At 44.3% G+C, this 27,211-nt stretch overlaps 1 protein-coding gene across 2 annotated transcripts in view; it reads left to right on the top strand.

The window, feature by feature from the left end:
* LOC115157573 (CTD small phosphatase-like protein) overlaps positions 1-27,211 on the top strand; it is a 42,854-nt gene that overhangs the window by 6,081 nt on the left and 9,562 nt on the right. The window contains exons 2-3 of one of the 2 annotated variants that reach the window (XM_029705950.1): positions 21,934-22,091; positions 22,442-22,474. In XM_029705950.1, the coding sequence (XP_029561810.1) occupies positions 21,934-22,091; positions 22,442-22,474 (191 nt within the window). The remainder of the gene's footprint in view (positions 1-21,933; positions 22,092-22,441; positions 22,475-27,211) is intronic. The other variant, XM_029705951.1, reaches the window with a different exon arrangement.

The following is a 27,211-nucleotide window of genomic DNA, read 5'->3' as shown; positions in this document are numbered from 1 at the left end:
AGTATAAACACCATGGGACCACGCAGCCGTCATACCGCTCAGGAAGGAGATGCGTTCTGTCTCCTAGAGATGAACGTACTTTGGTGTGAAAAGTGCAAATGAATCCCAGAACAACAGCAAAGAACCTTGTGAAGATGCTGGAGGAAACCGGTACAAAAGTATCTATATCCACAGTAAAACTAGTCCTATATCGACATAACCTGAAAGGTCGCTCAGCAAGGAAGAAGCGACTGTTCCAAAACCGCCATAACAAAGCCAGACTACGGTTTGCAACTGCACATGGGGACAAAGATTGTGCTTTTTGGAGAAATGGCCTCGTCTGATGAAACAAAAATAGAACTGTTTGGCCATAATGACTATTATGTTTGGAGGAAAAAGGGGGAGGCTTGCAAGCCGAAGAACACCATCCCAACCGTGAAGCATGGGGGTGGCAGCATCATGTTGTGGGTGTGCTTTGCTGCAGGAGGGACTGGTGCACTTCACAAAATAGATGGCATCATGAGGAAACACAATTATGTGGATATATTGAAGCAACATATCAAGACATCAGTCAGGAAGTTAAAGCTTGGTCGCAAATGGGTCTTCTAAATGGACAATGACCCCAAGCATACTTCCAAAGTTGTGGCAAAATGGCTTAAGGACAACAAAGTCAAGGTATTGGAGTGGCCATAAAGCCCTGACCTCAATCCTATAGAAAATTTGTGGGTAGAACTGAAAAAGCGTGTGCAAGCAAGGAGGCCTACAAACCTGATTCAGTTACACCAGCTCTGGTCAGGAGGAATGGGCCAAAATTCACCCAACGTATTGTGGGAAGCTTGTGGAAGGCTTCCTGAAACGTTTGACCCAAGTTAAACAATTTAAAGGCAATGTCAGGAATTGTGAAAAACTGAGTTAAAATTTATTTGGCTAAGGTGTATGGAAACTTCCGACTTCAACTGTATATGGCTGCTCTACATTTGTTTAGACTAGGTCACTCCATGTATAGCTGGACCTATATGGCTGCTGTTAGACTAGGTCACTCCGTATAGCTGGACCTATATGGCTGCTGTTTAGACTAGGTCACTCCGTATAGCTGGACCTATATGGCTGCTGTTTAGACTAGGTCACTCCGTATAGCTGGACCTATATGGCTGCTGTTAGACTAGGTCACTCCATGTATAGCTGGACCTATATGGCTGCTGTTAGACTAGGTCACTCCCTGTATAGCTGGACCTATATGGCTGCTGATAGACTAGGTCACTCCGTATAGCTGGACCTATATGGCTGCTGTTAGACTAGGTCACTCCATGTATAGCTGGACCTATATGGCTGCTGTTAGACTAGGTCACTCCGTATAGCTGGACCCATATGGCTGCTGTTAGGAGGGTCATGGAGTGACCTAGTCTAAGGTCTATCCTTCAAAATAAGCGAGGTAATGCCAATAATTTGAGTGAATTGTCAAACTGCGCTGGATAGCATAAATAAATCATGTATGTGATTCAGGGTGTTCTGGTGTTCGGTGTCTGATAACATTTTCTATAGCTATCGCCACACACTAACTTTCCAAGTTGTTAGGTCACTTCATGTCCCTCTTACGGTCCATCATTCTGAATAGCCTGAGGTAATGACAGAATATTTTATGTTAAGGGTCAATTCCACAGTAACAGTGACTTTTTTTTAAACTTAGTTTTTATAAACAATTTCCATAAAATTTTACAAAAACACATTTACTTGAACAGTGCAGATGGAAAGTTTGGTAACAGACTGACAGCCCAAACAACACAAACTGCCATTCTGTTACCAAACTTTGCATCTGCATTGTAAAATTCTCTGTGGAAATTATTCAACGTAGTCCTCGTGCATAGTGTTGTATGGTGTTTAACTTTGCAATTATTGTTTTTGGTTTGGCATCCATTTTTAAAGTAAAAAAATCACTTGAGACTAAGCATCACTCAGTTACTGTGGAATTGCCCTAAGGCCAATGCCTCAGTGTGTGATTCAGCATATCGTATCTCCGATGGCTGCTGAACACATTGTGGTGGCACCCCCACTGCTTGCCTGGAGTAGGCCTAGGACTAAATTTCCCTTAACAGACCGATAAATTATTCATCAATTCAACATCGAGCCTAAACCTACTTTGCAGGTTTGCACCAAGTGTGAACAAGTCAATCCATTCCGTCTTCAGTCAATCCATTCCGTCTTCAGTGCATTCCTTTTGCACACTTACTGCATAAGCCCTCATGACATCACTCATGACATCACTCATTGTCAGCATGTTAGTGGATTAAAGCGTCATATAAAGTAAACCTCTTGTGGTAATGTGTTCCCTTCCAGTCCGTTGGCTGCTACTATGCATTTACAGTGTGTGGTGACTGGGTTTCCCGGGTCATTCAGACACTATCAGTACCAGTATCTGGTGTGTACCAGCCAGATCCCTGAAGCTAGCAGGAATTTTGAACCAGAATGATGACTACCGCAGGTCTTTTCCTGGTCTGATCCTAGCTACCTGGACTGGTGAGGCTATTGAAGTAGATGATGGAGCTTTTATAAGTCAGAATAATACTTGTGTTTTGAGAATTACTTCAAGGCTGTGGGTGATTGATTGTGGTACTTATCAATTGATGTTTAGGTCTAGTATTGGATAGACCAGTACTGCCCGTGCCTCACTCCCTTCTATACAATGCTAGGAGAAACTCTAGGGCTGTGACGATACCAGTATTGCAGTATTTTTTTTTTCCCATGGCTAAGATTTTAACACGAAGCGGACCGCTCTGTGATCCTTTAAAAAAAACCTGCTGTATGTAAAATATTGTGTGTTATAGCTTGGAAAATACACTGAGTGTACAAAGCATTAGGAACACCTGGTCTTTCCATGACATAAACTGACCAGGTAAATCCTGGTGAAAGCTATCCCTTATTGATGTTACTTGTTAAATCCATTTCAGTCAGGTTAGATGAAGGGAAGGAGGCTGGTTTAATAAGTCATTTTAAGCTTTGAGACAGGCCTACACAATCTATTTGTGAATGGGCAAGACAAGATTTAACTGCTTTTGAACGGGGTATGGTAATAGGTGCCAGGTGCACTAGTTTGTGTCAAGAACATCAACACTGCTGGGTTTTTCACGCTCAACAGTTTCCTGTATAACAAGAATGGTCCACTACCCAAAGGTAATCCAGCCACCTTGACCCAACTATGGGAAGCATTGGTGTCAACATGGGGCCAGTATCAAATAACATTTTATTTGTCACATGCGCCGAATACAACTTTGACCATTTTTAGGGCCTTTGTCTGACACCGCCTGGTATAGAGGTCCTGGATGGCAGGAAGCTTGGCCCCAGTGATATACTGTGCTGTACGCACTACCCTCTGTAGCGCCTTCCGGTCGGACGCCGAGCAGTTGCCATACCAGGAAGTGATGCAACCGGTCCGTATGCTCTTGATGGTGCAGCTGTAGAACTTTTTGAGGATCTGAGGACCCATTCCAAATCTTTTCAGTCTCCTGAGGGTGAATAGGTGTTCTCGTGTCCTCTCCACAACTGTCTAGGTGTGTTTGGACCATGATAGTTTGTTGATGATGTGGACACCATGGAACTCTCAAACTGCTCCACTACAGCCCCGTCGATGAGAATGGGGGCGTGCTCGGTCCTCCTTTTCCTGTAGTCCACAATCATCTCCTTTGTCTTGATCACATTGAGGGAGAGGTTGTTATCCTGGCACCACATGGCCAGGACTCTGACCTCCTCCCTATAGGCTGTCTCATCGTTGTCGGTGATCAGGCCTACCACTTTTGTGTCATCGGCAAATATAATGATGATGTTGGGGTCGTGCCTGGCCATGTAGTCATGAGTTAACAGGGGGTACAGGAGAGAACTGAGCATGCACCCCTAAGGGGCCCCTGTGTTGAGGATCAGCGTGGTGGATGTGTTGTTACCTACCCTTAACACCTAAAGTCGGCCCGTCAGGAAGTCCAGGATCCAGTTGTAGAGGGAGGTGTTTAGTCCCATGGTCCATAGCTTAGTGATGAGCTTTGAGGGCACTATGCCGTTGAATGCTGACCTGTAGTCAGTATCCCTGTGGAATGCTTTCAACACCTTGTAGAGTCCATGCCCCGACAAATTGAGACTGTTCTGAGGGCAAAATGGTGTGCAACTCAATATTAGGAAGGTGTTCCTAATGTTTTTTACAGTCAGTGTAAAATGTGACTGGATTACAACATATTAGGGCTGTTTTCCTATCGAAGGTAAATCCGCTTCGGGTTTTGTTTCCTTGCCAAGATACTAACGAGTATCGCGATGCTGGTATCTCCCCGTCCCTAGGAAACACTGGCTGGGCAGAACCACACATTTTCCAGTTCCCAGCTGTTGCTTTTTCCTTCTGTGCATTAAGTTCCAAAAGGAGCCAAACAAGGTCAAGTAGGGTCATGGGGCCAAAGTGTGAAGGTGTGGCAGTGGCCAGTCTGGGAAAGGTCATGCACTTTGACCTGTGTCAACCAATCACTGAAGCCCAATGACAGATGGACCTATAATCTGCTATCCACCAGAAAAAGACCCACCAGCAAAGAGTGAGTGGCTGAATCACAAATGGCATCCTATTCAAATGGACCCTGGTCAAAAGTAGTGCACTATATAGGAAATGGGGTGCCATTTGAGATGCTGCCGTAGGCCTAATAAGAAGGACCTGTGTTGGTTAAACTGAGGTCCTAAAGCCTTTTACTAATGACCTTAGTCGTTCAGGTTTCATTAGATGAGTGTGGCTTTGTTGTAATCTCATTAGCGATGATTAGCCTAGCGCAGCTCAGACCAATTACTGTCGGCTCCTTCCTTCCTCCTAAGAAAGAATGCATGTTGTTGGTCTGACAGCCAAGTGAAAATTGCTAACATAACTAGGTTAGTTTTGTTCACACACACACAGTTGGCGCAAATCATTACAGCAGAGAATGGGATATGGTGCAGTTCATTTAGGGCTGGGCGATATGGCCTAAAAATCTTATTTCTTTTTCACATTTATGGCTGACTCTCAATTTATTAGATTTTTTATAAATGTTTTATCTAAATAAGCTTTGTTGTACATTTTAAAGGTCAAATATACTGCATTTTAAAAAGTCAGCAATAATGAATTCAGGGCTTGTGAAATTATACCTAGGCTAAATATAAGCCTTCTACAACCATAGGACCCACTAATCATTTTATTATTTTATCAAAATAGTTTAACCTGCTTTTTTTTAGTTTTTTAGTTGTTGCAATAATCACTGATCTGGCTATCAAGTCTATGAAAGTACTCTTGGTTAGAATTTTAACCAGAACTTTGCACATTCACTAATAATGACTAATTTATTGTAGGTATTATAGAAAATGATCACAGGTCTCATAAACAATCTCTCAAGAACAAGCCCACGTCCTAGTGATTAGCCAGCTAATCTTTATATTTAAACTTTAGCCAACTTGGATCTATATGCTAGCTAACGAAGTAAAACAGTTTTAATAGTTATGAACACACCCTTCTGTCTGTCTCCAACTGTTTGAACAGCATGCTAGCCTGTCCACTTTGTTCAGATGTTCAAATCTAATGGCCTATCTTATTTCTTAGAATGAGAAGAAGTTGCCAATTCCTTATAATTGTGTTTTATGCTTATTGCACATTTATGAAAGACTAGACGGCTAGTATAACAGTCTTTGGCTAAAATGCTGCCAGTGGTACAACAATGCAGCCCATGACAAACTGAACATAATCCAGAATCATGTTCATTGATACTCCTGTTTTTAGTAGTGTCTGCTCTCTGCAATTTGACGAGTTGAGAAATAGGGTATCTTTAGAAAGGTTCAATTGCAAACAATTTGCAACTTGGGATTTTTTTCCCTTCTCCCAAATAATAATTGTTGTCAAGATAAGGCTTCACAGTACCGTTGTAAAGCAACATCATGGTTGCACCTTTCCAAAAGATTTCAAATCAACATTTCTTTATGAAACTTAAGTTTCATATATTTGAAAATATCTACATTCCTCAGTCCAAAATTGCTTTTTAATTTTGTCATGGAAATACATGTCTTTTATTATTACCAAGTCATTTAAAGTTTCTATACTTTTAGTTTTCCATGTGGATCAATTAATCGGTGAATTCTGAAAAGCTATCGAAGGATAGGGTTGTGTTTTTAGGGAGTGATATTGGTTCTTGTCTAAACAGTTACATTTTCTTCCATATTGTTATAGTTTTCTAAACTATAAAGTTGTTAATGTTCTTAGCTGTATCCTTTAAAATAGACACGTAAAAAGATTCTGCGGATGAGAATGAGCATCTTCAATATGGTACCCATTGTTCCTCTTTAGTGAATATTTAACTAAATCCCTGGGTGGCGAGTTGATACAATTTCAAGTCTGGAAGGTTAAAACCACCTTCAGACATAGGAAGATGTAAACCTTTCCTTTTTATTCTGAGAGTAATTATTTTTTTAAAGAATGTCTTCTGTGGTGTAGTTGTTGTTATCAAGAATACATATAAAAACATTGGGAGCCATGCCATTCTGAAGAGGTTTATTCTACCTGTAAGATTCATGGGAAGATTGTTCCATTTTAATTAGATCTGCTTTCATATTGTTGAGTAATGGGATAACTTTATCTTTATTTATTTGTTGTTTGTTGTCACTTAAGCATCCTAACCATCCTTTGTGGTCCTCTTAAAGGATTGCTCTAGATCATGAGTTATTGTTTTTCTTTTTCCTATTGCCTTAGTTTTTTCCCACGTTCATTTTATATCCTGACATTTTAGAGAATTCCGAAAAATTATTTTTGCAAAAGAACTTAAGCAGGATTATGATCTTTAGTTTTGAAGAAGGCCAACAACTGCAGTTTTTAAACTCAAATAAAGCATACTACTTATTGGCAAACAAACCTGGTAAACATCTCGCAGCCCTCACAAAAACAAATACACGCCAAACCAGTTATACTTTTTAAAGGTAAAGATACAAACGCGTTAATTAGAAACAACAACACGATTAATGACACATTTTGAAAAGCTTATGATAATCTATAAAAATCAGAATTAAACAACAGTTGGACTGATCCTACAGCTTTCTTAAACTCGACAACCCTGAAGCAATTATCAGGAGACAAAACATCACAGAAAACAGATGACCCAGGAAGAAATATTAGATACTGTTAAACATTTGTGCAGAGAAAAGCACCTGGACTGCTTTCCCATAGAATTCTATTAAACAATTTGGAACAAAGTAGCTCCCCTATTTACACACGTCACTCAATTCAGTGGTTCCGAGTTCAATGTATCAAACAGTTATTTCAATTATATTAAAACCCGGAAAGTCTCCTGCTGATTACAAACCCAGTTGAATAAATTGTGACAATAAAATAATAACAAAACTCATAAGCAATCGAATGCCAAGTCTTACCAGACATGATACATATAAATTAAACAAGGTTTATTAAAAATAGATGCAAACAAATACAAGAACAGGTTTCAGTTTAATACAATACGCTAAAAAACAAGATATATAGATTTATCAATAATGGCTGTTGATGCTGAAAAGGCTTTTGTCTGTCTTGAATTGCATTTTCTATTCAAAACTTTGGAAGCTTTCAATTTTCCATCTGACATAATACATTTTAGAAAAAAATATTTTCTAAATGTCCTAAAGTAAAAATATACACAAATAATACATTATCTGATGAAATTGCTTTAGAAAGGGGCACAAGGCAGGGATGTCCCCTCTCCCCACTCCTGTTTGCACTGGCAATTAAACCGCTTGCAGAAATAATTAGACAGGACCCAAACGTAACAGGTATTGGTAAACATGAATATAAACTACACTTATTTGCAGATGATCACCTGATGTACTTTACCAATATTGAAAACTCAGTACACCCCCATGCTACAAATGACTAATTTCAATGACGGGTATTCATACCAACATTTATGCTTTTATAATATATTCATGTCTTTACAGTGTTACATGTTTGTTTCTAGGGCACAACATGTCCTTCTATATTAGCAATAATTCATATAGCCCCAATATAGGCTCTATCCCAATCAATTTAAACAATCTTATTCTCTGGGGTTCCTACATTTTATGTGTTGCGCCTAACTTTTCAGTGATACCAAATATTTTTTGTAATTAATTTAGAGCCCTCTCTATTACAATGAAATCATATCAGTGTGTTTGTGTCCATATGACCTGATTTCTGTTGGATCAAACCTCCAAATGCAAATAGCGAGTTAAAACCACTTGTCAGAGTGGAAGAAGTGATCTCTCGTGTGTGTGTGTGTGTGTGTGTGTGTGTGTGTGTGTGAATGCGATTCAAATTAATTGAATGAGTTAAATATATCACCCAGCCCTAATTTCAGTACACCCACAACAGGTCATTTGATGCTACTATCAGTTCCGAGTGTGACTGAAGTAACGAACAAGAAGTGTCTGTATGCCGTAGTTTAGATATGAGTAGGTCGGAGAGCAGGACCTCTTCTCAGTGCAGAGCCGGCTCAGATGACACTAACTCCCCATGGCACTGACCCAGAGAGGGTGAGCTTGAGAGGCTGGTGGAGAGGGAGGGATGAAGGGAGAGGGAGCGTCTCCGTGGTTGTCATATTTGAGGCCAGGCCGCTGAAAGCAGAGCTCAGTGATGCTGCTGCTCACACTGGTTGTGTTTGCGGTTCTGCTTCCTTCACTCTCGTTCTCTCTCTGATCCAACATATCTCTCCTATCCACCCATGCTCTCTCTCTCTCTCGCTCGCTCTCGGTTTCTCTCTCTCGCTCTCGCACTGAATGAGTCACACAGAACAGTTCCTCATGATGCCAACGCAAACATTAACATTGCAACTAGGATTGTATCTGAGCAGTAATTACAGACTGCTGTCCGTTTTGTGAAAATCTGGACAGAACAGACTGGACACGCCAATGGAACATGAGGCAGGGCATAGAGCAGGGGTGTTAAACGGATGCCCATTATTATTTATACACAGGTTCTACATAGTTTAAATATGGTTTGAGTCATTTTAAAGTATACCGAGTTCATTTTTCTTCCCCTAGAAAATATTTAATATATATTACATTTTTTTGAGTCAAACCTGGCCTGCAGGGCCATATGTTTGACCACCCTGGAGTGAAGGGACTTGGAGTGAATGGGCTGTTGTTGTCGCCTGTGTTGTGTAGTCTATGTCTGTTCTAACTCATTTATAACTTTTGTATTTGAGGTTAAGATTTCACATGTATGAGAAATATATCTCCTCGTGTTGAATTGTACCAATGGGTGCCTCACTATAAAATGTCATTTTCTTACCTTTTCAAGCAGTTGATTTGACTGTGATGCACATCCCAAACAGTCTTTTTGAGTCTTGGTTAGTAGGCTAACGTGAATAAAGTAGGCTAAAGTTAATGGCTGAAGAAGCACCAGACCAACTGTCAGGAACAGAATTGGCCACCACCTTTGGCCTCGGTCCACCTCTGGTCTCCCGGTCGCCGTCAAACACAAGTGTCCTTCTGTTCTCTCTCTCTACTCTACAGCCACTGTTAAAGCTGCTGCTGCTGCCTGCCAGGCTGGCTGGGGTTTACATCTAAATATAGGCTAACTACCCTGTTGGTGCTAGGGGGCTGGGGTATGGTGCTAGGGGGCTGGGGTATGGTGCTAGGGGGCTGGGGTATGGTGCTAGGGGGCTGGGGTATGGGGCTGGGGTATGGTGCTAGGGGGCTGGGGTATGGTGCTAAGGGGCTGGTGTATGGTGCTAGGGGGCTGGGGTATGGTGCTAGGGGGCTGGGGGCTGGGGTATGGTGCTAGGGGGCTGGGGGCTGGGGTATGGTGCTGGGTTTATCAGGCTGGGACTGGGAAAGGGGGTATTTTTGTAAATTTAACCTTTATTTAACTAGGCAAGTCAATTAAGAACAAATTCTTATTTACAATGACAGCCTACCCCAGGCCAAACCCTGGACGACGCTGGGCCAATTGTGCGCCGCCGTATGGGACTCCCAATCACGGCCGGTTGTGATACAGCCTGGAATTGAACCAGGGTTTGTAGTGATGCCTCTAGCACTGAGATGCAGTGCCACTCGGGAGCCCTACAGCTGGGGTATATTTGATTGTTATTATTATGTCGTTGCCATTTATCCTTACAATTCTTCCAAGTTATACTGCTGTTGTTGACTACTTTTGGCTAGACTTGACTAGCCCCATAGTCTCAGCAGGGTAGTTTTCAGGAACGTCCCAGAGATAATGGTATTACACAACCCTGATATTTGACAGGGACGCAGTGCAGAGTGACTTCACTCTGTTTAAAGGTCCCGAACAGTTATTCTGATTTCCATGTAAAATAACCTTTTTGTGACTAAAATATTACTTGTAATATTTTTTTGGGGTGGATAGAAATGCTACATTTTAGAAAGCCATAAGAGAAAAAGTACTAACTACCAGCAAGTTTGGGAAGACATGCTGAGTGGGCGGGGAGCTTATATTCATGAGCTCATCTTGACTGACAGCTCTTTGAAATGCCTATGTCTTGGATGCGGTGAGCAGTGTTACAGTAAAATCGCCTCAAGCAAATTACACAGCAAGTCCAACAACAATCGAAATTGCATCAATGATGTCAATTATTTTATTCATCTCCCATTTGGCATGTCTTTTGTAATCAAGTTCTCAGCATCGTTGACAAAATGTGTTGACATGACAACTGTGGCGGAGTTTTGGCCGACCTTTCCCCCCCACTTTATCGATGTAGAACCAACGGTAATTTTTCATACTTTAGTCATCATACTTTGATCTGGATTCATCCAAATATCATAACATTTCATGAAAAACACGATTTAGACTGTTTGTTTGTTTGTGGTGGTGGGGAGTACATACAGTGCCTTCGGAAAGTATTCAGACCCCTTGACTTTTTTCACATTTTGTTACAGTACATCCTTATTCTAAAATGGATTGCATTGATTAGACATCAGGACCGGTCTGTGTGGACTAGGGGAAGGACTTCAGGACCGGTCTGTGTGGACTAGGGGAAGGACTTCAGGACCGGTCTGTGTGGACTAGGGGAAGGACTTCAGGACCGGTCTGTGTGGACTAGGGGAAGGACTTCAGGACCGGTCTGTGTGGACTAGGGGAAGGACTTCAGGACCGGTCTGTGTGGACTAGGGGAAGGACTTCAGGACCGGTCTGTGTGGACTAAGGGAGGGACTTCAGGACCGGTCTGTGTGGACTAGGGGAAGGACTTCAGGACCGGTCTGTGTGGACTAGGGGAAGGACTTCAGGACCGGTCTGTGTGGATTAGGGGAGGCAAATCCCAAATCTTACACAAGCACACAGTTATGATGTGTCAACAACCACAAACCCACCCACGAGTCTGGACTGCGACGCACGTAGCGCACGCACACACACACACACACACACACACACACACACACACACACACACACACACAAACAAACACACAGGTCTTCTGACAGAGAGGCGGGCTGGTTGGCAAGCTGCTTCGGAGTTGGAATAACACATTCTCCTAAAATGTTTAGACCATGCGAAGCTGTTGTTGCACCCACTCCCTAATGCCTTATTTTAGTGTGTGTTTGAACAGTCTGGTGTTGAATGGAACGAGCTGCTGCCTGCTTTCCAGAACAACTGGACCCACAAGTGATTGTTTATTTGTGCTCTCCAGGTGCAGATTGACTAATTATTTCACTGTCAAGGTCTTCTTCCAAGATATGTGGTTATGTTTACATTTAAGTCATTTAGCAGACGCTCTCATCCAGAGCGACTTACAAATTGTTATGTTGTTTATATGAAGTCTTTAGTGAGAGACTGAAACAGTCTATGCTGTTTGAAATCTATATTTAGTGGTTGAATTAATTCCTGCACATTGGATTTTCATCACACTGTCATACTTTAGTCTGTCAGGGTAATTGACAGCTTTTGGCCCCAAAAATTACAATGACAAGTCGATAGATAAAATTGACGCTGGCCAAATCGATTGTGAGAAGAAAAAAAACAATCCAATTACAAAATATTAGTTGATGGAAATACATTTGACCATCATGCTTATCGGTCAATAGGTTAATTTGCATAATGTATTGGAATTCAATTGTGTGTAATTTCGTTAGTCATGTACACTATATATACATAAGTATGTGGACACCCCTTCAAGTTAGTGGATTTGGCTATTTCAGCTGTGCCCGTTGCTGACCAGTGTATAAAATCGAGCACACAGCCATGCAATCTCCATAGACAAACCTAGGCAGTAGCAGGGCCTTACTTTAGAGCCCAGTGACTTTCAACGTGGCACTATCATAGGACGCCACCTTTCCAACAAGTCAGTTTGTCAAATGTCTGCCCTGCTAGAGCTGCCCTGGTCAACTTTAAGTGCTGTTATTATGAAGTGGAAATGTCTGGGAACAACAACGGCTTAGCTGCGAAGTGGTAGGCCACACAAGCTCACAGAATGGGACTGCTGAAGCTCGTAGCTTGTAAAAATCGTCTGTCCTCAGTTGCAACACTTACTACCAAGTTCCAACTGCCTCTGGAAGCAACGTTAGCACAAGAACTGTTCGTCTGGAGCTTCATGAAATGGGTATTCATGGCCGAGCAGCCGCACACAAGCCTAAGATCACCATGAGCAATGCCAAGCTTCGGCTGGAGTGGTGTCAAGCTAGCCACCTTTGGACTGTGGAGCAGTGGAAACGTGTTCTCTGGAGTGATGAATCACACTTCACCATCTGGAAGTCCGGCGGATGAATCTGGGTTTGGCGGATGCCAGGAGAACGCTACCTGCCCCAATCCATAGTGCCAACTGTAAAGTTTGGTGGAGGAGGAATAATGGTCTGGGGCAGTTTTTCATAGTTCGGGCTAGGCCCCTTAGTTCCAGTGAAGGGAAATCTTAACGCTACAGCATACAATGACATTCTAGACGATTCTGTGCTTCTAACTTTGTGGCAACAGTTTGGGGAAGGCCCTTTCCTGTTTCAGTATGACAATGCACCTGTGCACAAAGCGAGTTCCGTACAGAAATGGTTTGTCGAGATCAGTGTGGAAGAACTTGTTGGAACATTGCTGCGGGGACTTGCTTCCATTCAGCCACGAGCATTAGTGAAGTCAGGCACTGATGTTGGGCGATTAGTCCTGGCTTGCAGTCTGTATTCCAATTCATCCCAAAGGTGTTCGATGGGGTTGAGGTCATGGCTCTGTCCAGGCCAGTCAAGTACTAACGGAAACCCTGGTCTGTATGCATCCAGCAGCATAAACCAACTCAGTTTGTATAGGTAGGCAACAGTAATGGACAGTTCCTTTCCTCTGTCTGTCTGTCTGTGTGCACTGCATCCTCCCCCAGCTGTGGGCTATATTTGGAGCCATGCAGTGGACTGAGCAGAGCCGGAAGTCCTGGTTGATGTTAGTTTTTGTATGATGTGATTGCGATGATTCATACATAGGAAGCACAGAACTGCCTAATTTTAGTATGTGGGTCGTTCCATGTCATTTCAGCAAGCCATGAAGCGCGGTGGATGTTCTATGAAGCGCGGTGGATGTTCTATGAAGCGCGGTGGATGTTCTATGAAGCGCGGTGGATGTTCTATGAAGCGCGGTGGATGTTATATGAAGCGCGGTGGATGTTATATGAAGCGCGGTGGATGTTATATGAAGCGCGGTGGGTGTTGTATGAAGCGCGGTGGGTGTTTGAAGCGCGGTGGGTGTTTGAAGCGCGGTGGGTGTTATGTGAAGCGCGGTGGGTGTTATGTGAAGCGCGGTGGGTGTTTGAAGCGCGGTGGGTGTTGTGTGAAGCGCGGTGGGTGTTGTGTGAAGCGCGGTGGGTGTTATGTGAAGCGCGGTGGGTGTTATGTGAAGCGCGGTGGCTGTTTGAAGTGCGGTGGATGTTATGTGAAGCGCGGTGGGTGTTGTGTGAAGCGCGGTGGGTGTTGTGTGAAGCGCAGTGGGTGTTATGTGAAGCGCGGTGGGTGTTTGAAGCGCGGTGGCTGTTTGAAGCGCGGTGGCTGTTTGAAGCGCGGTGGCTGTTTGAAGCGCGGTGGGTCTTGTGTGAAGCGCGGTGGGTGTTGTGTGAAGCGCGGTGGGTGTTATGTGAAGCGCGGTGGGTGTTGTTTGAAGCGCGGTGGGTGTTGTGTGAAGCGCGGTGGGTGTTGTGTGAAGCGCGGTGGGTGTTGTGTGAAGCGCGGTGGGTGTTGTGTGAAGCGCGGTGGGTGTTATGTGAAGCGCGGTGGGTGTTTGAAGTGCGGTGGGTGTTGTGTGAAGCGCGGTGGGTGTTGTGTGAAGCGCGGTGGGTGTTGTTTGAAGCGCGGTGGGTGTTGTGTGAAGCGCGGTGGGTGTTGTGTGAAGCGCGGTGGGTGATGTTTGAAGCGCGGTGGGTGTTGTTTGAAGCGCGGTGGGTGTTGTGTGAAGCGCGGTGGGTGTTGTGTGAAGCACGGTGGGTGTTATGTGAAGCGCGGTGGGTGTTTGAAGTGCGGTGGATGTTGTGTGAAGCGCGGTGGGTGTTTGAAGCGCGGTGGGTGTTGTGATTGTGTCCTATGGAGCGCAGAAATGGCTCCTTAACTAGTGGTGTTCCAGCTTCTCACTGATGACTCATTGACGAAGGCTAACTGTATCTCTCGCCCTAGTAGGCTTCATATTGCTTGAAAAATGGAAAACCCTGTGAAATTGGTACTTTTTCTAACAGATTGGTCAGATAATTGTCTGTCTTTTCTATGTTTCCTGTCTTGTTCGCCAAAAGGTTTTTGTCTGCGGTCATCCTCTACTTTTGTACACTCCACTTAGCCTAATACTTTTGGCGACTTCAACGCAGCAAGCGTGTAACAGGCAATCACTGTTCTTATTCCTGGCACTATTACAGCGAAATTGCACTCAAAGCCTAGGTCTAGAATAATCACAAACCTTCCCTTTGACAGTGTGCTCTATAGCATGTAGCCTAATACTGAGGCCTAAGCCCTTTGTAGAATGTACCAACAAAAACAAAAAACAGCACATCTTTATTAGAGCCGACCAGTATTATCGGCCGATTATTAAGCTTTTTACCAGTGTATGGTGTTTTAATCCACCGAAAAGGACCACTTTAAAATGTTGAGAGAACCTCAACCTGTTCTTCATCAAATTTTGGCTTTATGTTTGTATTTCATTGTTTGTCCTGAAGAGGGCACTCTTTACGTGTCTTTTTGTTGTTGTTGTAATTTAACCTTTTGTTTAGGCTATAAAGCTACAGCAAGACTGTACATTGTATAACCCTACACATCAACACATGTCGGAGAGGAGAGTGAACTAACTGTTACTGCTTCTGGGGTGAGTACTGAGTGCAAAACAAAATGCACACTGGTCATATACTATTACGTGAAGTGTCATGGTAGGGTTTTGGTTGTCATGACAAACAATGAATTCTGTGCCCAAAGGTCAAGCAAGTGCTGTGCTAAGAACATGCAACTCTGTGGTAACTTTACAGCCCGTAAGTGAAGCAGGGGGGAAATCTGGTGTGTAATATTTGCTTTTTTTGCGACGGGTGTTCCTCAAGCTCTGCCATTGAAATGTTTTCAGAGACAATTATATATATATATATATTATATTGTATTGTATTGTATTGTATTGTATATATTATTATTATTTTTTTTTTAAACATAGCAGGTCATAAAGTAGCACTTGATAGTTCCGTTTTGATGTTTGGGTTGTCTCTTGTCAGGGATGTGAAGTTTCCTTCCGTAGGAAGGCGGTGGGCCGGGTGATTTGGTTGAGCCTTCTTGAGTGAGTGACGTCAATCTGAGCCCTTACCAAAACACAAAACGTGGCGGACAATTTCTTCTCACCTCAGATCAGATACCAGTAGTAACCACCAAGTTCAATGACAGTCAACATAACATTTTAAATATGAATCTGACATTCCCGCACCCCAATAACATTGTCCCTGAGGAGGGCTTGCTAGCTAGCTACAGTGTCTGATTCATATCAGAATTTTAGTTTTTTCTTTATAAAACAGCCCAGCTAGCTAGCGAAAAGCTAAAGGATCCCAGATAGCAAGGAATATTTACTAAGGCAACACTTCGCAAGCGGCTAATTTTGTGATTTAGATGTTTTTCCTTTTAAATGACAACTAGCAGAATTGAGTGGCTAAAGCCCTGCAGTCGATGAAAACACAGGACACATTTTCAGTTTATTGGTATTTAGCTATGTCGTTGTTTTCCTGCTGGCATTAGGCAGCTGTCTTCAGATCCTAGGCAATTTTTTTTAGCTGGAATCAGTTTCATTTTATCTTCCTTTCACTAGAGTAACAGTTTGTCCGTTGAAACATAGTGTTTGTGGGGCTCTTAAATGTTATGTGTTGCTTACATTAACGTTCTTTCCTCAAATTTGAGAAATCAGCTGAGGATCTTTTTATAGGGCTATTTTTAAGCAACTAGGTCTCAGTCTCACGTCACTATTAGACATTTAAAAAAAAACGCTTGAAATGAAATGTATGCATTCACTACTGTAAGTCGCTCTGGATAAGAGCGTCTGCTAAATGACTCAAATGTAAAATGTCATCCATGTTTCTCAAACGTCAAATTTGCAAAAGTAAAGTTCAGGCATTAACTAAGGTTTGGGGTCGTCTTAAAGCAAAAATCTTAAACAACCTTTGGAATCGGAAAAGTGGATGCTTACGCCCGTCCACCATCCCCGTCCACAACGCCCTAGCAACGCCCATCCACAACGCCCTAGCAACGCCCGTCCACAACGCCCTAGCAATGCCCATCTGCGATCCCCGTCCACAACGCCCTAGTAAATCAAAACCTACTTAGAAGGTAACAGCGCTCACTGTTGCCCCCTAGTAGCAGGTTTCCACATCTCCCAACGTCCTCAGAACATGGATGGACATCGAACACTGACTTGTATCATGGGTGACCTGGCTGATTTTAAGCACAGTCAATAGAAAAAACTTTTAGTTTTCTATAATGATAAGCAATATTTTTTATCTGTGAAAATTCCACTCCCATATCTGTCAGGCACTAATCTTGATGCTCTATAGCCCACCTCTGTCATCGATGGATGCCTAGGCTAGTTAATTCTCTCTCTTTGTCGGTCTTAGATTGAAAGAGATTTTAATACCCAGCATACTGAAGTGTGAGAAACAGTCATTAATTTGACTGGAAGCCAGAGGGAGAGCGTGGGAGAGGGAGAGAGGATGATGAAATGAGAGGGAGGGAGAGCTAGAGATGGGAGAGAAGAGTGAGACAGTGTGAGAGAGACAGACAGTCAGGGAATTTGAGACAATCAGGTAGTGTCAGACAGACCGGGGGAGGGAGGGAGGGAGCGAGAGAGGGAGAGACAGACAGACAGACAGACAGACAGACAGCGAGAGACAGCGAGAGACAGCGAGAGACAGCGAGAGACAGCGAGAGACAGCGAGAGACAGACAGACAGACAGCGAGAGACAGACAGACAGACAGCGAGAGACAGACAGACAGACAGCGAGAGACACAGACAGACAGACATACAAAGAGAGCGAGAGATATACAGAGAGATATACAAAGAGAGCCAGAGAGATATACAAAGAGAGCGAGAGAGATATACAGAGAGATATACAAAGAGAGCGAGAGAGATATACAGAGAGAGAGATATACAAAGAGAGCGAGAGATATACAAAGAGCGAGAGAGATATACAGAGAAAGATATACAAAGAGAGCGAGAGAGATATACAAAGAGAGCGAGAGAGATATACAGAGAGAGAGATATACAGAGAGAGAGATATACAGAGAGAGAGATATACAGAGAGAGAGATATACAGAGAGAGAGATATACAAAGAGAGCGAGAGAGATATACAAAGAGAGCGAGAGACTCCTGCAACTTGAATGTCATCATTGTATCTGATTGCTCTCTGCCCTAATAATGTGACTCCATTGGAATAATGCATTTTTTTCCTCTCAGAAGATTACACCAATCCTTTTAGAGGTGAAGTGATGGTGATTTGACATCCTGTCTGCGTCCCAAATCACGTTTTTATTAGTCGTGTGTACGGGATACACATGGTATACATCATCCAATGAAATGTTTACTTCCAGGTTCCTTCTCAACAATGCAACAACAATAAGAAATAATACAAGATAAAGTAAATAGCTCAGTAGAATACAATAAACATTTCAATATAATACAGGAAGACACAATTTCCAGTCTCAATATTTCCATGTGTTTTGGTGAAGGGGGCATGGGGGCAGTGAATAAACTGAGCAATAAGTCTGGTAGTAGTGTGTGTGGGTGTGTGCTAAGTTGTGGAGAATCAGAGCAGGTGGTCAGTCCAGTTCAAGTGTTCAGCAGTCTGATGGCTTGTAGATACCAACAGGCTCCGAGACCGTTTCTATCATACCTTATGCTCCCATGCCGTCTGCCCGACGTTAAGGGAGAGAACAGCTTGTGGCTGGGGTGTGTGGGGTCCTTGATGATGCTGCGGGCCTTCCCTAGGCACCGTTTCAAGTAAATGTCCTGGATGGGTGGGAGCATGGTCCCAGTGATGTACTTCTTCACCACCCGCTGGAGGGCCTTGAGGTCATGGACAGAGAAATTCCCGTACCAGACTGTGATGCAACCGGTCAGGACGCTCTCGATGGTGCAGCGGTAGTATTTGGAGAGGACCCGGGTCGTCATGACAAATTTATTCAGCCGCCTTAGCAAGTAGACAGTGGTGGTGTTGTAAGACAGGGCCCCTGTTGTTAAGTCAGCCTGTGGTCTGGCTGTCAGGAAGTCCAGGATCCAGTTGCGGAGGATGGTGTCCAAACCCACGGATCTGAGTTTGGTGTCAAGCTTGGAGGGAACTAAAAGTTAATGAACAGCTTTCTCAACATAGGTGTTCCTCTTGTCCAGATGTTTCATCCATGTGAATAGCGATGGAAAATGGCATCTTCCATGGATCTATTAGAGCGTTGGCAAATTGGAGTGGGTATAGCGTGCCTGGCATGCTGGCCTTGATGTGGTCCATAACCAGCCTCTCTAAGGCACTTCATGATGACCGAGGTGAGCGCGACGCAGCTATAGTTAGTTGGGTATGTCACCTTGTTTTTTTTCTTGGGGACTGGTGGTCTCCCTTTTAAAGTAGGTGGGGACTACAGCCTGGGACAGAGTCAGGTTGAAGGTGTCTGAGAAGATGTCCGCCAGCTGGTCAGCACACACTCTGAGGATGTGGCCTGGTATGCCATCTGGGCCGGCAGCTTTGTGAATATTCACTCTTGAGTTTTTTTTTTTTTTTTTTTTCCCGTCAGCCTCGGAGAGTGTTTGGCCGTCCGGAGCAACGAGAGTCTCTGCCTGTATGACTCGGGATTGTCTGCCTCGAAGCCAGAATATAATGTGTTAAGCTCGTCTGGGAGGGAGGCTTTGACGGCCACCACATAGCTGGTTTTACCTTTTTTTGTGTTCTGTGATAGTCTGTAGCCCTTGCCACATGCAATGCGTGTTTTGAGTTGTCAAACATCAATTAAAGTTTGAGTCTTGTGTATTGTCTTTCTGCGTCCCTAATGGATTTGCAGAGCTCGTACCTGCTTGCCATGTGCGCGACACAGAGTCATCGGGGTTCTTTCCGATGATGTTGAATGCTGCAGTATGGGCTCACAGCATTGTACGGATATCTCCGTTCGTCCAGGGTTTTTGGTTGGAATATGACCGTATTATTGTTGTAGGTACAAAATCAACACATTTCCTAATGAAGCCTGTGACTGACGATATATATTCCTCAGTATTGACCGGTGAGTCCTGGGTGGACGACTCATCCAACATATTCCTATCATTATTCTCAGAACAGTCCTGCAGCAGTGAGTCTGTCAGTCTCTGTCCAGCGCCTCACTGTTCACTGTGTTAGTGGCTCCTTATTGAGTTGCTGCTTGTAGGAGGGGAGTAGGAACAGGGAGACGTGATCTGATTGGCTTAAGTGGGGGCGGGGGGGGGATGGCTTTGTACGCAAACGGTACCCTATTCCCTACATAGTGCCCTACTTTTGACCAGGACTCACACACCTATAGGGCTCTGATCAAAAGTAGGGCACTATATAGGGAATAGTGTGCGGTTTGGGACGTTGCCAAGACCTAACTGTGAGTGACACAATACATTTCTATCCTCTGAACATTATTTAACTAACGTTGCACCCTCCTGAACTGGCCCTGGTGTTGCAGCTTGGCCCTCGGAGAGGTGAGGGGGCGTAGGGGGGAGGGGTTGAGGGGCGTAGGAGGGGAGTTTAACTGGAAGTGTTGAGGGGCGGTTGACTGGGTGTGTGAGTGTGGGTGGACTGACCGCAGCTCTCGCTCCAGGAGGAGGAGAGGAGAGGGGAGAGGAGGGGAGGAGGGGAGGGGAGGGAAGGGAGGGAGGGAGGGAGAGGAATGCTGCCTTGTATAGGCTGGTTCTACCGGGTCAGACTGACTGACTTACGGGGCTGTGGAGAGAGAGAGAGAGAGAGAGAGAGAGATATGGTGGGGAGGGGGGCAGGGAAGCGGGAAGAGACCGAACAAGTGGGAGAGAGCCTAGCTGTAGACGCTCTACCGAGCACGCTATGTGTGACTAATGTCACTGGTTATTTACTGATCAGTGGTTTAGTCTGTCAGACCAGGGTCAACAACAGCTACTCCACTACTCTGCTACCTTCATAACATGGGTTGTGTGCTACCTTCATAACATGGGTTGTAGCTACCTTCATAACATGGGTTGTGTGCCACCTTCATAACATGGGTTGTGTGCCACCTTCATAACATGGGTTGTGTGCTACCTTCATAACATGGGTTGTGTGCTACCTTCATAACATGGGTTGTGTGCTACCTTCATAACATGGGTTGTGTGCTACCTTCATAACATGGGTTGTGTGCTACCTTCATAACATGGGTTGTGTGCCACCTTCATAACATGGGTTGTGTGCCACCTTCATAACATGGGCTGTGTGCCACCTTCATAACATGGGCTGTGTGCCACCTTCATAACATGGGTTGTGTGCCACCTTCATAACATGGGTTGTGTGCCACCTTCATAACATGGGTTGTGTGCCACCTTCATAACATGGGTTGTGTACCACCTTCATAACATGGGTTGTGTGCCACCTTCATAACATGGGTTGTGTGCCACCTTCATAACATGGGTTGTGTGCCACCTTCATAACATGGGTTGTGTGCTACCTTCATAACATGGGTTGTTTTTCGGTTGCAGGAAAGCAGCTATGTGCGTTCATATATCATCGTTCATTAGTATTTCTCTCTGCTCTGTTTTTCCCAGAGTGCTATACTTCTGCTCTATAATGAGGTTGAGTTATTCATTGATTTTAACCATTTCACCTACGTTTTATATTGAAAGGCAAGTGTTTTTTTTTTTTTGCTTTCTATAGAGCGATATGGGGCGGGCAACTAAATAAATGAATGCTAAAAATTATACAGAAAATAGCGTAGTTTTCATCAGATGACAACAGAAGTGCAACGCTATTTGGCTAGCAGCCACACATAGGTAAATTAGCATACAATGAAAGAGCAAGGTATTTTTTTTACAAAGATGATGCACGGCCATCAGATTTCTTATGTTTACCACTGGCTACATTTGCTAATGTTTTGCCATTTTCCCGCTGCCATCCGTCAGAGCGCTGTCTGCTGATCGAATGCCTGTTCATGAATGTGGGACTTTTGATTGGTCTGAAAACCACAGCAAAGATTTCTCATCTGAGTGGAGAAGTGTAACTGAATAACAAAATTAGTCTGATTCTTTGCAGAAATTACAGTAAGATGTATTTTAGATCTGCGTTTACAAAAACACAAGATATTTCTTCTGTGTTTTTTAATAAAAAATGTTCTGCGTGGAAAAAACCCGCAGAATTGTGCTTTACCGCGACAGCTGTATAGGCTAGGCTATAATCTACCTCAGTGTTTACACTCCTCTAGGTTCCCCCTCCAGTCTCCCAGTCCAACAGCAGTGTGAAGAAGCAGAGTCCAGGCGTTTTCAGTAGCTCTGTTTCTTTACTCTTAATGTTTTAACGTCTCTCCTTTGTTTCCCCCTCCAGTCTCCCAGTCCAACAGCAGTGTGAAGAAGCAGAGGAGTCCAGGCATCTTCAGTACGTTCTTCTGTTGCTTTAGGAACTACAATGTGGAGCCTCCTGCCTCCAACAACACAACCACCTCCCTGCCTCCAGCCCCAGAGGAGAACGGGACACAACCAAAGGTACACACACTAGGACAAGTCTCTCTCACTCACACACACACACACACAATATTGCGGATAAACAATGAAAAAGAGAAGTGTCTTTAAAGAACTCCAGAAAATCTGTTTCAACATTGACTTATGTTTCCATGTTTGTGACGTTCTCTCGCTCTCTCTGTTTCTCTCTCTCTGTTTCTGTCTCTCTGTGTCTGTCTCTCTGTGTCTGTCTCTCTGTGTCTGTCTCTCTGTGTCTGTCTCTCTGTGTCTGTCTCTCTGTGTCTGTCTCTCTGTGTCTGTCTCTCTGTGTCTGTCTCTCTGTGTCTGTCTCTCTGTGTCTGTCTCTCTCTCACTGTCTCTCTCACTGTCTCTAGTTTGACCAGGTCGAGGTTATTCCTATCCCTAGTGTATGTATCACTATTTATCTTTCCTTCTGCATGTGGCCGCTCAGTCCTTAAGTGGCTGAATCCTAACTTAAGATCCATGATCCTAACACTGACTAATGACTACCATGTAAATCATTAAGTCACTCATTGCTGTCCATTCAGATAAATGAAAATGAAAATGTGACTTATAGGCATGGATCTCAAGTGTAAGATTTGGCTCTGTATCTGCTCTGAATGTCTTGGCTCTAGGTAGGGCTGCACGATTAATCACATTTTTATCAAAATTGCGATATTAAGCTGCAAATGTGCCGCAAAAAATGTGGGTTAGCCCCTAATGCTAATCGCTAGCTAAATCCACTGAGATGGGACAAATCTTGCTAGTAAACTTTTGCTCTGCTACAGGCCAGTACCAGTGGTGTGGAATATCAGCATTGTTTGTGCAACAGCTTGTTCTTAATCTGAGAGGAAAAGGCAAATATTCAACAAAAAAAATCGTTGTCTTAATGTACCTATCTAATTAGGGTCCCATGGTGAAACACTGACCAACACTTTGGTTCCTACTCAGTCACAACCATTCTCCTCCCTTACTTCTGTTGTCATGCCAACAAAACTGCATTCCAAATGCCCATTGTATTCCAACCATAACATTAGAACCATCATTCTATTTCTATTCTAAGTGTTTTGATCTCAAATTGCAATATTTTGGTACACAAATCGCAATTAGATTTTTGTTGGGGGAGCTGAAGTCCTCTTATCTGAATGTATCATGGTGGTGGGTTTAATTTGTAGGTGTTCGTAAGCAATCAAACCGTGTTCAAGCTTATTGCATCTCCTGCATTAATGATACAAGTGGTTTGGTTGCATTTGAAAAAACGTCCTAACAATACTAACTGCCAGCCTGACCAATCTAGTGTGATCTATCTTCCTGGATTGCTTCTAAAGCCAGTTAGAGACGTGTTTACGTTAGAGACGTACTTTAATTCCTCTAACGAATTGTGTCTTCATTTGGTTCAACGACAGACAACGTAATAATCTGTTGGGACCAGAATAAGACGCTCTCTAGGTAACCAAACTAACTGAACCTCCTAGACAGCCTGCCCATCAATTATGTAGAAAGTCAACTGGCAGCCAGACAGCCTTACTAGAAGAATCAACTATGGCCTCTTGAATAAGTTTTGACAAGGAACAGTAAATGTAGCTGTAGGGGCGACATGTTTGCCTCGCTGTAAGGCACATTGCTGAAGAAAATTGTCATTAAATCATTGTCTGATTACAATGAGGTTTATGCTACATTTTGCACTTCATTTTTTTGAGCAGTGTATAAAATGTATTAAGGGAACACTAAAATAACACATCCTAGATCTGAATGAATGAAATAATCTTATTAAATACTTTTTTCTTTACATAGTTGAATGTGCTGACAACAAAATCACACAAAAATAATCAATGGAAATCCAATTTATCAACCCATGGAGGTCTGGATTTGGAGTCACACTCAAAATTAAAGTGGAAAACCACACTACAGGCTGATCCAACTTTGATGTAATGTCCTTAAAACAAGTCAAAATGAGGCTCAGTAGTGTGTGTGGCCTCCACGTGCCTGTATGACCTCCCTACAACGCCTGGGCATGCTCCTGATGAGGTGGCGGATGGTCTCCTGAGGAATCTCCTCCCAGACCTGGACTAATGCATCCGCCAACTCCTGGACAGTCTGTGGTGCAACGTGGCGTTGGTGGATGGAGCGAGACATGATGTCCCAGATGTGCTCAATTGGATTCAGGTCTGGGGAACGGGCGGGCCAGTCCATAGCATCAATGCCTTCCTCTTGCAGGAACTGCTGACACACTCCAGCCACATGAGGTCTTGCATTAGGAGGAACCCAGGGCCAACCGCACCAGCATATGGTCTCACAAGGGGTCTGAGGATCTCATCTCGGTACCAAATGGCAGTCAGGCTACCTCTGGCAAGCACATGGAGGGCTGTGCGGCCCCCCAAAGAAATGCCACCCCACACCATGACTGACCCACCGCCAAACCGGTCATGCTGGAGGATGTTGCAGGCAGCAGAACGTTCTCCACGGCGTCTCCAGGCTCTGTCACGTCTGTCACATGTGCTCAGTGTGAACCTGCTTTCATCTGTGAAGAGCACAGGGCGCCAGTGGCGAATTTGCCAATCTTGGTGTTTTCTCTGGCAAATGCCAAACGTCCTGCACGGTGTTGGGCTGTAAGCACAACCCCCACCTGTGGACGTCGGGCCCTCATACCACCCTCATGGAGTCTGTTTCTGACCGTTTGAGCAGACATATGCACATTTGTGGCCTGCTGGAGGTCATTTTGCAGGGCTCTGGCAGTGCTCCTCCTGCTCCTCCTTGCACAAAGGCGGAGGTAGCGGTGCTGCTGCTGGGTTGTTGCCCCCCTACGGCCTCCTCCACATCTCCTGATGTACTGGCCTGTCTCCTGGTAACGCCTCCATGCTCTGGACACTACGCTGACAGACACAGCAAACCTTCTTGCCGCAGCTCGCATTGATGTGCCATCCTGGATGAGCTGCACTACCTGAGCCACTTGTGTGGGTTGTAGACTCCGTCTCATGCTACCACTAGAGTGAAAGCACCACCAGCATTCAAAAGTGACCAAAACATCAGCCAGGAAGCATAGGAACTGAGAAGTGGTCTGTGGTTACCACCTGCAGAACCACTCCTTTATTGGGGGTGTCTTGCTAATTGCCTATAATTTCCACCTGTTGTCTATTCGATTTGCACAACAGCATGTGACATTTATTTTCAATCAGTGTTGCTTCCTAAGTGGACAGTTTGATTTCATAGAAGTGTGATTGACTTGGAGTTACATTGTGTTGTTTAAGTGTTCACTTTATTTTTTTGAGCAGTGTATATTGAAACTTTATTTAACTAGGCAAGTCACTTAAGAACAAATTCTTATTTTACAATGATGGCCTACCCCGACCAAACCCTCCCCTAACCCGGACGACGCTGGACCAAACCCTCCTCTAACCCGGACGACGCTGGGCCAAACCCTCCCCTAACCAGGACGACGCTGGGCCAAACCCTCCACTAACCCAGACGACACTGGGCCAAACCCTCCCCTAACCCAGACGATGCTGGGCCAAACCCTCCCCTAACCCAGACGACGCTGGGCCAAACCCTCCCCTAACCCAGACGACGCTGGGCCAAACCCTCCCCTAACCCAGACGACGCTGGGCCAAACCCTCCTCTAACCCGGACGACGCTGGGCCAAACCCTCCCCTAAACCCGGACGACGCTGGGCCAAACCCTCCCCTAACCCGGACGACGCTGGGCCAAACCCTCCCCTAACCCCGACGACGCTGGGGCAATTGTGCGTCGCCCTATGGGACTCCTGGTCACGGCCGGTTGTGATACAGCCCGGAATCGAACCAGGATGTGTAGTGACACCTCTAGCACTTAGATGCAGTGCCTTAGACCGCTGCGCCACTCATAGTGCACATGCAATGCACTATGGGGGGAAAAAAATAAATATGTTTCCCTTATTGTCTTACAGACATACACTTACTCTGTGAGAGCTTCAATCCCATTGGTTCTTGTAGTCTACGGCTACATCTCAAACGGCACCCTATTCCCTACATAGTGCACTACTTTTGACTAGAGCCCTATGCAGTACATAGGGAATAGGGTGCTATTCGGGATACAGCCATAGATTCTGCTCTCATGGAAAGTAGGATGTGATTGATCCCATTTAGCTAATGAGGGTATTAGAGAAGAGCTCGTTATCTAGCCAGTAAGATAAACACTGGCTAGATCACCTACCACAGTCTGTGTCTGGACCATGACACCCAAGGCCTAAGCCCATTAAACGTAGACTCAGCTTTGGCCTCGAGTCAGGGAACAGAGGGTACTAGTTGCCGTGGTCACTGTGTGTATTATCGTCTCCTATTGCTGAATCTACCCTTTTTTTAATGGAGTAGGTTAGATCTGCTGCATGTCTGTCTTTCACTTGCACCGTCATGGAGGGCATCCATTTTCCATAGCACTTCAGGTCCATGTAGAAAATGTTGCAGTTAGCGACATTGATCTGGTGTTAATATAGTCTGTGTTCCTGGGAAGGACAGATGGTGATTTCCTGGAAAATAGTCCTGTCTGGGTGTGTCCCAAATGGCACCCTATTCTCTATAAAGTATACAGCTTTTGACAAGAGCCCACTTTTAACCCTGGTTAAACGTAGTGCACTGTATCTGGAATGTGAAACAATAACCAAAAAAGAGAGAGAGAAATGGAACGCAGGCTCGGTCTGTACCGGTTGACCGCAGCATGACCTGTTACTGTCTGTCAGAATGTGTGAAAGATGTTAACTTTAATCTCTTCAGATTAGACAGAAATCTGGATGGATTAAACACACTATATATTACACTGGGTTAGTGTTGAGAGGGAAGGACAGAGATGATGGGATTCCTGTTCTGAGATGATGCCGGACAGGGACGGGTAGCTTCAGTCCTTCGGAGTGACTGTTGGTTCTGTCTGATGTAGACCCGATCTGACCCGATCTGTTCAGAAGAGAGAACCAGCAGACCGTTCCAGCACAGTGTTAGCTAGTGTTCATGTTTCTCTCCCTTAATCTTTCTTCATGAGAAACACCAGACTAGCTATTAACACTGGGCTGCCAATCCACCCTGCCTCACACATTTAACTAATGATATCTCAATGTGTTGATTATGCACTCTTTTCTCCTCTCTCCCTCTCTCTCCTCTTTCTCTCCTCTCTCATCT

This window comes from Salmo trutta, chromosome 21, assembly GCF_901001165.1.
Source record: "Salmo trutta chromosome 21, fSalTru1.1, whole genome shotgun sequence".
Taxonomy (NCBI): domain Eukaryota; kingdom Metazoa; phylum Chordata; class Actinopteri; order Salmoniformes; family Salmonidae; genus Salmo; species Salmo trutta.
The sequence above is the reverse complement of the archived record's forward strand: the minus strand, read 5'-3'. Positions and strand labels throughout refer to the sequence as shown.